Here is a 14237-nt window from a genome sequence, read left to right as displayed (position 1 = left end):
TAAATTATAGATCAGGCTATTGTCGTTGTTGTGTTCAATGAATTTGACATAAATCTCGTCAACATTCCTAAATGTTCTAATCCTAATATTTTAATTGACGTTTGAGCTCGAGCTCGATCTTAATTAATCGAGATCAGAGCCTTATTTGACTGAGTATGAACATCTCAGTTTTATTATGAAAAGAAAAAGATTATCATTTAAGTAAATTATTATAATAAAAATGAAAAATAGAGAAAGAAATCATTACATAAAATATTTAGATATAAATAATATATATTTGATATTTTAAAAATGTATAATTTTTATTTTATGACATTGGCCAACATTGATACTTTTTTTTTTGAAATATTTAAAAATTATTTTGAGTATTTTTAAAAATAATTTAGTTTATTTTTAAAATTCATATATCGTCAAAAAAAATTGAATGGATAGACCACGAATGTTGAAGCATAATCAAGTGGGAAATTTAAAAAATTAATTTAGAGGTCATTTGAACTCTGATTTCAACAAACTTGCAGCCAAACTGAACAATTCGGAAATACAGACCCAACGACACTAAATTCAACTCAATCAGAGCCCAAATAAGTCCAAATCAAATACCCAAAGCACGTTTGGAAGGTTCAATCCATAATTTGAATTACCAAACAATTTTCAAATATGGCAAACTTATAGTCGAATCGAGCGGCTCGATGAGACTAATCCTACGAGTCTAAGTTCTTCGAAATATGATATCATTAGGGCCTTCAAATGCCCAATAAACAATCCACAATCAAGGAAATCAATATCGATCGTCCATTTAAATCACTCTCAGTTTACCCTTGATCTTCCTCATATTTACTAGTCATGCCACTCTTAGAAAATTATAAATAAACACCTCATTTCTCATAGAGAGGGGCCCCCAAAGGGGGAGGGGTGAGAAGAATGAGGCCAAAGTAAAAAAAAAAAAGAGAAGAAAGAGACTCCTCCTCGACCACCGCCAGACTTTCACCCGGCAGCCGACCGACGTTAGAGTTCTACCCGAATGCCATCTGACACTGGATTTCTACCCGGACGCCAACTAAAGTCGGAATTCTACTCGGAGCCGGACCTCCGCTCGTCTCCGGATTCTACCCGACGTAGGACTTCTGCCCATCGCCGGACTTTCATCGGACTTCTTTCCATCGATAGATTTCTACCCAACGTCGGGCATCCGCCCGTCGTCGGATTCCTACCCGACAACGGACTTCCGCCCGTCCTCAGATTTGTACCCAACATCGGACTTCCTCACATCGCCGGATTCCTACCCAATGCTGGACTTCTACCCCTCATTGGATTACTATCGGACACCAGACTTCTGTCAGTCACCAGACTTTCGTCGGACTTCTACCCAACGACGGACTTCCTTCCGACGCCAGAATTCTACTCGTCGTCAGACATTCATTAGACTTCTATCCTACGCTGGACTTTTGTCCATCACTAGACTTTTACCCGACTGCCAACTAGCACTGGATTTTTTCCTGGCCACCAACTAATGTCGAACTTATGCCCGACCGTCGCTGGACTTCTACCCAGCTACCATCTGATGTCGAACTTCTGCTCGACCGTTAACTGATGCCAGCTTTTCTACCTGGCCACCAATTAATGTCGTACTATTGCATGGTTTCTAATAGATGACGGACCTCCGTCGTCCTCCGATAATGGTCTTTTTGACCACTGTCGACTACGTTCCTTCTAACCTTCATCACCCCCGACCTCCGTCTCCTGCCGACTACGGTCGGCTACGGTCCTTCTGACCTCCATCTCCAGAAACGATCATTCTGACCTTCACCTCCCACCGACTACGGTCCTTCCTACATCCGTTGCTAGACAACGGTCTTTCTAACCTTCATCGCCACCAACTATGATCCTTCTGACCAAACAAATGCATCAATAATGATTCATTGTATTCCCACTGTGTAATGTACTTCATATTTTGTACATCAAGCTAAGGCCTTCCCCCCAAGGAAGGACCTCATTAGTAATCGACTGCAAATAATTGTGGATTCATTCAAACTGGGCCAGGCCCCATGATTTTTCCCTCTTTTTAGGGGTTTTCAACATAAAAATTTTGGTATCTCTTATGAATATTGCATCTTCTCTTTTTATCTGATTACATGCTGGATCTTCATATAAAGCTAAGACGTTAAACTTTATATTTTTCTATCGCTGCGAATACTCAAGTACACAACAAAAAAAAAAGATTAAACAAACATATTTTTAAAAAATAAAAAAATAAGAACAAAAAATCGAATTCACCCAAATAAAATCATAAAGTTAAATAAGGTTACATTAATCCAACCATTATCAATAATGAAATTGAAACCCAGATGAAAACATTAGCATTTCTCAAGTTTTCTCCAAGAGTAATACTGCTAGTCGATTTATCTGCAAAATAAAATAAAATAAAATGTTAAATTAAATTATAATTAATGCATAAAGCAGGTTTAATAGTGATTATGTATTAATTAGCGATTATTTTTAACCAAATATAATTTACTTTTATGATTTAGGTTTTTTATTTAGGATAGCTTTTTCACTGCTTTCTAAAATAACATTTTAGTACATAAATTTTTTAAAAATTTATTGTACAAAAAAATTGGTTTAGAAAGTAGTAAGAAAATTGCCCCAAAAGAAGCCTAAAATTTTAGTGAATCAAAATAAGACTTCGTTTTTTGATGACTTTCTTACTGTTTCTTAAAGCAGCTTTTTAGTATAAAATTTTTATTTGTTGTACTAAAAAGTTGTTTTAAGAAGCATTAAGAAAACTGTTCCAAAAGAAGCCTAAGAATTATCATTAAGACTTATTTGAGCAATTTATTTTCGTTTAAGTTGTTTGAATTGAATTATGAGCATTTGATCATTCATATGTTTTTTGAAGAAATTCATAAAATGTGAGTATAAATATCATAATGAAGGGGTTGATTTTCAAAAAGAATAATTTATAATATAATTGGAAATCAATAATGGAAACTTTAATTTTGAATAAACAAATCACTAATATTTATGAGTGTTTAAATTGCCATATTAAATTTGTTATTTTGTAAAAAGAAAAATTTAACGATCAATCAAAAAGATTTGGAACAATATAAATCATAAATACATTTGTGATTTTTTTAAAATCATAACAATTAGAGTATGATAGTTACAAGAAAAATTTTATCATATTTTTTAAAAGAAAAAATCAGCAATGCTTATAATAACTTTCAAAAAAAAAATTTTTTCTTTCAATAATATCTACGTAATTTCAAATATGCTTTCCCTAAAATAAATTTTTAAAAGTAAAATTTTGAAAAAAAAAATTCTAAAAAAAAAACCATCCAAAAGACAATAATTTTTATTTGCTCCTTTTTGCTAAACTAAAAATTATAATAAACCATCCCGAACATTGAAACAAAGCTTAAGACTTCGGCTTCGTTTGTGACAGCTTTTTCAATTCTTTCTAAAACATTTTTTTAAGTAAAAAATGATTTTTCAATGCCTTCTAACACATTTTTTTAGTAAAAAATTTTTTTGAATTAAAAATTTTTGAGCAAAAATACTTTTTTAAAAAGCAATGAAAAACTTGTCCCAAACCAGCCTTCATTTGGGACGACTTTTTTTTAAAATCATAACAATTAGAGTATGATATTTACAAGAAAAATTTTATCATATTTTTTTAAAAGAAAAAATCAGCAATGCTTATAATAACTTTCAAAAAAAAATTTCTTTCAATAATATCTACGTGATTTCAAACCATAATTTCAATATGCTTTCCCCAAAATAAATTTTTAAAAACAAAATTTTGAAAAAAAAAAAAAAAAATTCTAAAAAAAACATCCAAACAGACAATAATTTTTATTTGCTCCTTTAATTTTGCTAAACTAAAAATTATAATAAACTATCCCAAACATTGAAACAAAGCTTAAGACTTCAGCTTGGTTTGGGACAACTTTTTCAATGCTTTTTAAAATAATCTTTTAATAAAAAATTTTCTTGAATTAGAATTTTTTGAACAAAAATACTTTTAAAAAAAACAATGAAAAACTTGTCCCAAACCAAGCCTTCGTTTGGGACGACTTTTTTAAAGCTTTCTACGTACAATAATTTTTTTTACAAAAAATCATTACACAAAAATTATTGTACTAAAAAACTATTTTAGAAAGCAGATTAACATATATTTCAAATTAATTAGCATCATAAAATTTATGATTAGAATCTAATGAAAAGAAATTGGTGGGGTAATTAGTTAATTTACCATCACAGATCTTGAAGTCAGGCTTGATCAGTCCACAATTGGCGGTCAGATTTGCAGCTTCTAACGTGGTAGTGTTCAATGCGCGTAGGATATTATCATTTCTAAAGACTGAGCAAATGCAATTAGGATCATAGGCCATCATTCCCTTCAGGTGCATGCAGCAGAAGTCTGGAGGATTCAAATCATGCATGTAATATTGGCATGGAAGGAATCTCTCCAGGCAAGGCAAGACAGACGTGGAAGCTTCTGCAGAATGTTCTGTCTGTTTCATGGCCAGAGAGAAGATGAGGATTATAGCTGTCTTGAGCTTGAAGGCCATGGCCATGGCGGCTTCTACGAAGAAGAAGGAGAGGAAGGAGAGGATGGAGAGGAAGAGAGAGTCCTTTGGTTCTGGGTTTTCTGATCTGGTTCAGTCTTTTGTATGCTAATTTTATGAGAGGTGGAGGATGGTTTTCCTTTTTCTTCGTAGAAATAAATGGAAGCCATGAATGGCAGGAAGTTTGAGGCTGGGAAATAATCTATTTATTGTTTCTTACGTGTGTTATTTTTAAGGAGCTTTTGATTGATCCAACGGTCTAAAACGGTGGCATTGTAAAGTCATCATGGAAGTTGCTAAAGATGGTTAAAAAATAGTTATTCTGGTTGATATGATCTAAAGACAATGGGAGGGTAGAAATGCTATATTAAGGAAGATTGGACATGATTGATAAGAGCTTAATATGAAATTCAAAATTATGAAATTCTCTTAATCCATAAGTTTTGAAAGCCTTGAATGAGCATGTTGTGGAATGCTCATGAAATTTAAGGGGTATTTATGTTCGTATTTGATGCATCACAAAAATCGGTTAGATTGGGCAGGAATCTCGATTCAAATATGAATAAAAAACTTTCAAAACTAAATTTATGATCCTCTGAATTCTAATTTTAGCAAACTTATAGTCAAACTAAATGTCTCAAATAAACAAACCCAATGACACCAAAATCGGTTCAATCCGAACCCAAATGGGTCCACATTGATGGCCAAAACCTATTGTGAAGTTTCAGAGCATTAAGTGGATGACCAAATGGTATCCATATGTGACGTGCTTATAGTAGAATCAAGCGGCTCGGCGAGATGAATCCAACAAGCCTAAGATGGCCGAATTCTAACATTACTAAGACACTTAAATGCTCAATAAATGATTAATGATTGAGAGAGTTTATATCGACTCTTCATTAAAATACTCCCAACATGCTCTTGACCCAAATGGGTCCACATTGATTCTTCACAAAGGGGAGGAGGAGGAAGAGATGAAAAAATAAGGATCTCTCTTGCTTTATTAAGCTTGCACCATCAATTAGATTTACTCCAACCACCATCATGCACTTATAAACTTATGTTAGAATTAAATTTATAATAAATATGTAACATAAATTAATAATAATTTATATTAATTTATATGGTTATATGTAAATTAAATTTAAATTAAAAATCAAATTTAAAATTTGAAAAATATTTAAATTTAAAATTATCATATTTTTATGAGTTTAAATTCTTGTAATTATGAGATTTCAATTTTTTTGTCTTTTATGTGAGATTTTAAAATAATTATTTTACTTAATTATGTAAGTTTTATGTTTAATAATTTTTTTCAGTTTAATTTATTGTGTCATACTTTGATTGATAAGATTATTATTATGTTAATTTCATTAAATTTTAATATTATTTATTATTTAATAAGTCATCCGGTTCGACCCCGATTAGACCAATTGAATCATGAACCTCTCCTTCTTCCGGTTCGTTATCCGGTCCGATTTTCACAACCTTGGATGAGACATTAAACAAAACTATTTTAATTTTATGCCCATCATGAATAAAATTTCTTGCTCTGCCATTGCCTTTGACCACCTTTGTCCGCCAACTATGAACCACTCTGACCACGGCTGCTTGCCGACTACAGTCCCTCTGACCACCGTTGCATGTCGAGTGTTGTTTCTCCAATCACCGTCGCCTTCTGAGTATATCTCCTTCAATCACGCGCACCGAGTACAATCCCTCCGATCATCGTCGCCCACCAACCACAGTCATACTAACCGTACCAATCATACATGTCAACACTCTTTTAATAATAACTGCAATGTAACGATCTCTATGTAATGTGTATTTGTTGCATTAAGCCAACATCTTCCTCTGATGATGGATATTATTTGTAATCAATCATCAATACTGTGAATTCATTCAAATTGAATCAGACCCCATAGTTTTTCCCCCTTTTCAAAGTTTTCACGTAAAAACTCTCGTATCTCTTATAAATGCTACGCACCTATATTTCATCTATTTGTACGTTGTATCTTCCTACAAAGCTAGGACACTAAACTTTATATCTCTCTACCGCCTCGAATATTCTAAAACGGAACATCATTCAATCTATATTAATATGTTGTTTATTTAAATCAACAATAAATGAATCAGATTGTGGCCTATTCAAATTGAGAATTGAATGGTCCCCTCGACCAGACCCAATCTGCATGTTTAGGTCGAATTCATACGGTAATGGTGTGACAATTATCTTTTGAAGATCATCACAGATAAAGTCTTTGTTCAATAAATTAAGTACATCACCTTCGTAGATATTACCGTTGTGATTCCAATGGATTTGAGATGCTGATGCGACAAATTCAATGAATTTGACGGATTCATTTCTCAGATTAATGAGAATAATTATAAGAATGGTTATAGATAAAAAACTGAGTAATTATGAATTTGTTGACGCATTAAAACTTTGGGAAATCCATTCTTTTTCAAAGTAATTACATGAAATCAAACTCGTTCATTTGAGATATTATTACATGCGGAGTCCGGATGCACCGGAGGTCAATTCAGACGTGCCACGCCAGCCATTGAACTATGTATTGGATGACGTGATGTGTCCGGATTGACCTCCGGATGCGTCCCGACACCGCACATATATAATGATTTTTCCATTCCTTCAAGATCAAACAACATTGCAGAGATGACCGCACAAAGAAGATGCCGAGGGAACGTGCAATTGAACGACTAACCCCACAAATAACATGATAAAGAAAAATTCAAGACTCCATTATATGAGAAATTATTTTGTGCGGAGACCAGACACAGAGTGTCGTTTAGAGACCAATCAGAATGCGCCACATCAGCAGTATTGAGCCGCGGTACCGAGTGGTACCAAGCCTTTGTACCGAGCGCATGTGTGATATGACACATTCTGATTGATCTCTGGACGGCGTTCGACATACACATAGAATAATTTATCACATCATATAGAGTAAGATAGGTCGGGATACATTTATCTACATCCATTGTTAAAATTACATAGAATTATTGATATGTAAACAGTTAAATCTAATACATTTGATGCCAAATTTTTTATACATATTTATTTATTTTTTATTTGTTTTGGAAATGAATTATACGAAATTTTGTTTAATATTACGGTCTTATAAATTTATTTGGATAATTGACGTCAGGCCTCAAATAATCAAAAATAAATTTAATTTTAATAATGAAATTGTGCCATTAAGTCAATCCGACGTTCTATTACGAATTTATTACGAATTTAAGCCCTCAGAAACCGTCCCCTTACGTTGCTCCGTCCTCTAATGGCGAAGAGGATTAATCCCAGTTCAACTATCATCCTTGCTTTTAAATTGCTTTATGATTCGTGCTCAATATCATTTACATTATCTCATAACAGCACAAATCTCAAATCAAATCCAAAGGCGATTAATCGTCTTTTTTGTGTTCTCTTGTAGTGCTTTAGATATTTTTCCAGCTTCCTTTCTTCCGCCGTGTCCGTCGGCGCACCTTCGCTCACACTTGACCGGAAATGACTTCAGACCTCGGCCCTTGAAACGATTGACTGGTAACTGAAGCGAGGAAGCAGAAGAGAATCGGAGAGCGAGTTCTTGTGGGAAAGGGAAAGGCGCGATGGTGTTCAAAGGGAGATTCTTCTCGTCAAAGAAACCCTCGGATTCATCCAGTCCCGATAGGGGCTCCAGCAGCCCCGGCACGCCAGGCACACCTGCATCCGCTTCCCCTTCCAAATCCGAGAAGAAGAAATCTCGATCATCTACCGAAGTGGCGACGAAGATCCAGCAGCAGCAGCAGAAGAAAAAGGAGAAGGAGAAGGAAAAGGAGAAGGAGAAGGAAAAAGAGAAAGAGAAGGTGAAGGAGAAAGAGAGGGATCAGAAAGGGAAAGAGGCCGCGAAGCACTCGCCCCAAGCAGCTGCTTCGGCCCCGGGTAAAATTTGGAAGGGTGGCGCGATCAAGGAGGGAGGGGTGACTTCGGGGTCTTTTCTGTCTCCGAATCTGTCCTCTTCCCACGGCTTGAATCGCATTAAGACGAGATCCGGGCCACTGCCGCAGGAGACGTTCCGGGAGAACAGGATATCTGGAATTGGGAGCAGCAACCTAAGTAGGGGGGGAGGCTGCTCCACGTCGGCATCGTCGGCATCGTCGATGTCATCTTCTTTTGCTCTTTTTGGAGTTGGGAGTAGCAGTTTCAAGAAGAAGGATACCCGTGGGCTGGAGAAGGTCCCAGAGTCCCGTGTCAGCTCATGGGCTGATCATGGGAGGAGTCAGTTTGATCACGCGTTTAGGAATGGAGCAGCATTGGATCCTATGGGTATGTTTTGCTTCTCTGTTACAGTTGATTATAATTTTGAATTAAATGCGGCTGCAGTTTTTGCTTCCTGTCACCATTGAAATAACTCAGTATGTTCCCTACTATTTTTAGTGATCGTTGAGAAATTTCGCATGTTAGATAATGATGGTACTACTAGCAACCAGTGACCACTATTGAAATAACTCAGTATGTTGCCATTTTTTATCATCTACTAAATGATTAAAACTTAATGATGGACAGTCGAGCGCAATTCATTTTATCTCTTATCAAGAGCATATCAAAATTATGATTCCTCTCTCGGTGCGACCCTGGTTTCATGGTCCAGTGAATCGTTGTTTTCAAAATTTTAATGTTTTTTTCATAAAGATGCATGAAGGAACCAAAGTGCGATCAGAACAGTCGAAATCTAAACTTCAACAAAAGCTGATTCCATGCTCTTGATATGTCTAGGACAGCTGCAACTTCGAGGATCATGTCATTGCATTTACTTGAATTTTCTTTCAGTCTGCCATCAGTATTTTTTAATAAAAATTTGACGCTCTGGGAGAAGATATAATAAGTTTTGTTCCCATAAACCCATAGCGCTGTTTTGAATTTCAGGGAGAAGATTGTTGCAGGTTGTTGATCTCTTTAAAATTTCAGAATTGTAGGGAGTCTAAACTGTTTAGAAGGAAGAAGGATGAGTTGAAAGGGGTTATTCAAGAAAGTTGAATTTTGGGAAAGAATAAGATTAATAAGAATAGCGAAATCCTGAGTTTAGTAAGGATTTTAATCAAGTGCTGAAAAAATACTTTAGCCTTCCCTTATTCTCACAATTGATATTTGTGCAAAATGATTTCATTCTTTGGAGATTGATGATGAAGATAATGCTCGAGCATCTAGATTTGGCTGCTGCTTTGGCTGAACAAACATTGCAAAAAGTGGATGCGAAGAATCAGTTAGATCTTATTAACCATGTTCGTAGTGCAATCCTCTTGAGTCTTGGATGTGGAGTTCTAAGGGAGATTCCTAAGGAGTTGGCCATTGAGTTTTGGAGAAAGCTTGAATCCATTTATTTGAAGAGGTACCTTACAAATTTATTATACATCAAGAATAGGTTATGCTAATTGCAAATGGATGAATCTCAGTCACTAAAGAAGAATTTGGATGATTTTAAAAAGTTAATGATCGATCTTAAAAGCATTGAAGTTGAAATCAAGGATGGGGGTCTTTGCATAACACTCGTAAGTTCTTTGGACAAAATTTATGAACATTTTGTGGATATCATGTTATTTGGTAATATTACTTTTTTTATGATAGAAGCAAAATCAACCTTAAATTCTAAAGAATGACTAAATCGTGGCTAATCAAAGGATGAATGTGTTGGTGATAGCCTTATGATTTATGGAAGAAAAAGGAAATATGATTTCAGAAATATGTATCAATCAAGATCCAAGTCAAAGGTCAAGAAGAAGTGTCTCTTTTGCCACAAAAAGGTCATTTCAAGAAAACGTGGCATAAATGAAGATGAAGATGCTTGAATAGGTAAATTATCATAACAAATTGCTATTGTTGTGGGGGATATGAAAGCGTATAGGTATTGTTCATTACATAATCTGATTCTAATAAGAACAGGATTCTTGATTATGGTTGTTCTTTTTACATGTGCCGATAAAAATCTTGTTCTGAGTCATTACAAGACTTTGATGGTGGCATGTTGATGCTCTATTGTCATGAGAACTAGGAAGGTAAGCATTGTGAGGTTTGATGGCATTAAATGACAACTACATGAAGTGAGGTATTTTAATTTGACTAGGAATCCTAAAATAATTTTTATTATGAATTCATGAGTGCAAGTGGGATGGTAAGGGTATAAGAAAGCTCATTTGTTGTTATGAACAAAATTTTAAACAATGGATTGCATTCCTTGATTGGAAGATCATTCAATATTTGTTAATTAATATAGCTATTAAACTCAACAAATGCAAATACAAGATGTGGCCACATGTGCCAAAGAGGACTTGAGGAGCTTAAGAAACAAGGCTTGTTATCTGGTGACAAGATTGAGAATATTGATTTTTGTGAACATTGTGTTATAAGGAAGACAAAGAGACTCATATTTACTTCTATCATACACTTGATAAATGGACCTCTTGATTGCATACATTCAAACCTTTTAAAGGCCTTATTGGGTAAGCTTACATTGTGGTGCAATGTATTATCTTTATTTAATTAATTATTGTTCAAAAAAATATAGATATATTTTTTGAAACAGAAGAATGACCCATTCTAGATATTTAAGGAATGGATACAATGCTACATTCAGAGAATTGGAGATGGAAAAATGCTTAAATTTATTTCACAAAGTTATCCCTATTTATAATCTATACAAGATATCTTAATAATAAATAATTATGGAATAATGCATAATTTCCCTAATATAATCATTCCTAAACCAACCACCCAAATCTAGAAGGAGATTGACGTGATCCAGGTGTGTCTCCCACGGATCCTCATACTGACCATTAGATCAAGGGCCAAGAGACGGCTTGGACTTGACACTCCCCATCAAGCTTGGGAATATTAATCTGTCATTCCTAGCTTTATAATTAGTCTAAGATTTGTAAAGTTACGAAGTCTCTTGGTAAGAATATTTGCAAGTTCATGGTAAATACAAATAAGTCCACTATCTAATTTCTTCTTAATAAAATGTTTGTCTACTTCTATGTGCTTGGTTCTATTATGCTAAATTGGATTGTGAGCAATGTTGATTGTTAATTTGTTGTCACAATGTAGCTTTATGGATATTTCTCACTTGATCCTTAGGTCTTCTAGAATCATCTTGATCCATAGTAACTCACATATATCTAAGGCCATAGCTCAGAACTCTGCCTCTGCACTAAATCTTGTCATCACATTATGTTTCTTGCTCCTCCAAGTTACTAGGTTTTTTTCAAGGACTGTGTAATATTCTGAGGTAGATAGTTTATCTGCTGGTGATCTTGCTTAATCTGCATCAGTATAAGCTTTCGAGGTTATTCCACATTCTCTTTTGAAGATAATCCCCTTTCTTGGATTTCTCTTGAGGTAGTCCAGTATTCTGTCTATTGCTTGCATGTGAGTTTGCTTTGGATTCTTCATGAGCTGGCTAACCATGCTTACAACAAAGGCTATATCTAGTATGGTGTGGGAAATGTAGATCAATTTCGGCACAAGTCTTTGGTAAGCTCTCTTATATATGTCTGGATCCTCTTTAGCTTTCCCTAATTTGAGATTTGGTCATATTGGTGTTGGTGCCGGTTTACAAGCTAATTTACATGTTTCTTTAAGAAGATCACTAATGTATTTTTGTTATGAAATGAAGATTCCTTTGCTGAAGTGGGCAACCTCAATTCTTAGAAATTATTTCAATATACCAAGTTATTTTATCTATTTTTTTTTTTGCAAGACATTTCCTTGGAATCACTTTCTCCTTTTTATCATTCCCATTCAAGATGCTTTCATCTATATAAACTAACAAAAATGTGACTCGACCTGAGTTTGAGTGCTTGAAGAATAGTGTGTGGTCCCATTGGCTCTGCTGATATCCATTTAGTAGCATGACCTTTGAGATCTTCCAAATCAAGCTCTAGGTAACGCGCTTTTATTTGGTTCGGTTGACCGGATGCAAGAAACATCCGGTCCTAGGCAAAAAATGAAAAAACTCGGTACACCTCGGTACAGGCGTTTTTTTGCCTAGGACCAGATGTTCCCCTGCATCCGGTCGGAGGACGTAATAACGGCTCCTAGGTAACCTACAAACTTTGTCACCCTCATAATTCTCCCTGAATCGTAGTGGAATCTCCATAAATATTTATTCCTCCCAGGCCCCATGTAGGAATGCATTTTTAACATCAATTTGTTTTAGATGCCCGTTATAATTAGCTGTTAGGGAGGGAAGGATCCTAACAGTGTTCATCTTGGCACGGTTGCAAAAGTTTCTTGGTAGTCAATGTTGTACTTCTGAGTGTACCCTATCACTACCATTCTTTCCTTATACTTTTCCAGTGTACCATTGGCTTTGTATTTCACAGAGAATACCCATTTGCAGCTGAATGGTATTTTTCTATTGGTATGTCGATGATTTCCCAGAATTGTTTTTCTCCAGGGTCTGCATTTCATTTTCCATGAAACTTTTTCAATTCTCATCATATAAGACCTCGGAAATATTATCATGAATACTAATATCATTTAGTGCGATCATAAAATTTTTGTGTGAATGTGAGAAATTATGGAATGATACAAAGTTGGTTATGGGGTACATAGGAGATTTTTTTTGTGAACTTGTGTTAACCTCAATTTCAAGAGACGGTTCAAATTTTTTAATTAGGTTCAAATTTTTTAATTAGCTCTGAAGCATAGTTTGGATTTGTATGTCTGGAATATACTTTTTCAAACCTCTTGTAATCCATAATAGCTTTGTCCTCAGTTTCTCTGGCTTTGGTTTCAGATTTAGGTGAATCAGTTTGATGTGGAGTTGAAAAGTCAACACTTTTCTCAACTTCCTCAGTTTCAATCCCGCCCCCCCTGAAGATGAGGTTTGGTGAAATAGGACTTTTGTTCGTAAAAATAATGTCAATAGATACAAGGGTTTTATTGGTGAATGGGTGATAACACTCTTAACCTCTCTGGGTGGTTGAATATCTTACAAAGATACATTTGAGTGTTCTATTTTGACTGTGAATGTGAAAATAGATAGTGCATTCAAAGATTCTGGGTGTGAGTTTGTTATGAGTTTGAAATTCATGGTAAAAAAATGACAAGATATCAATTGGTATTTTTAGTCACAAGGTTTTTGAAGGTAGTCAATTTATCATATATATGATAGTTAGAAGAGCTTTCCCTTAGTTTAATATTTGAGTACATTGTGGTGGAATAGAAGTGTATGGGTGGAGGCAAGAAGATAACCATTTTCTTTCTGCAACTCTGTTTAGTTATGTGATGTGAATGCATAAAGACTCGTGAATGATACATTTCTTTTGAATGTAGGTGGATAGGGTGTGGTTAAAGTAATCTTTGGCATTGTCAGAATAAAATTTTCTTATTTTCATCCTTAATTGGTTCTGGATCTTGGTGTGAAAATTTGAGAGGATAGTGTTATCATTGAATTTATTTTTTAGGAGAAAGATCCAACATACTCGGTATTGTTGTCAATGAAGGATACAAACCATCAGACCCTTGAAATGTTAGAGATTTAGGGTCCCTAGATATCACTATGAATATGGTGCAAGGAAGTATGACATCTCTTATTTTTGTTTAAAAAAGAAACTCGTTTATACTTAGTTAACTCAAAGGTTTCACAATGAAAATATTCATTTTTCTAC

The 14237-nt window shown here is 34.8% G+C and overlaps 2 protein-coding genes across 5 annotated transcripts in view; one reads left to right on the top strand and one right to left on the bottom strand.

Moving 5' to 3' along the window:
• Positions 1-2302: 2302 nt before the first annotated feature.
• LOC110106979 lies at positions 2303-4577 on the bottom strand. The gene is made up of 2 exons (XM_020837095.2): positions 4253-4577; positions 2303-2403 (listed from the first exon to the last, which is right to left on the bottom strand). Exons 1-2 carry the CDS (start codon positions 4575-4577, stop codon positions 2303-2305), a joined length of 426 nt encoding a protein of 141 aa, XP_020692754.1.
• A 3446-nt stretch (positions 4578-8023) lies between these two features.
• Positions 8024-14237, top strand: part of LOC110106993 (probable serine/threonine protein kinase IREH1) — a 43804-nt gene continuing 37590 nt past the window's right edge. Inside the window, exon 1 of one of the 4 annotated variants that reach the window (XM_028696145.1) lies at positions 8024-8895. In XM_028696145.1, the coding sequence (XP_028551978.1) occupies positions 8199-8895 (697 nt within the window). In that variant the 5' untranslated portion in view covers positions 8024-8198. The remainder of the gene's footprint in view (positions 8896-14237) is intronic. The other 3 variants (XM_028696144.1, XM_028696146.1, XM_028696147.1) reach the window with 3 other exon arrangements.

Source organism: Dendrobium catenatum, unplaced genomic scaffold (genome assembly GCF_001605985.2).
Source record: "Dendrobium catenatum unplaced genomic scaffold, ASM160598v2 fragScaff_scaffold_716, whole genome shotgun sequence".
Lineage (NCBI taxonomy): Eukaryota > Viridiplantae > Streptophyta > Magnoliopsida > Asparagales > Orchidaceae > Dendrobium > Dendrobium catenatum.
This window is presented reverse-complemented; position numbering and strand designations above follow the sequence as displayed.

Bases quoted from the DNA above. Each gene is read 5' to 3' on its own strand.
- LOC110106979 (XM_020837095.2), bottom strand. From the start codon at position 4,577: ATGGCCATGGCCTTCAAGCTCAAGACAGCTATAATCCTCATCTTCTCT. The intron at 2,404-4,252 runs GTAAATTAACTA...TTTATTTTGCAG, and splicing joins TGACTTCAAGATCTGTGATG to ATAAATCGACTAGCAGTATT.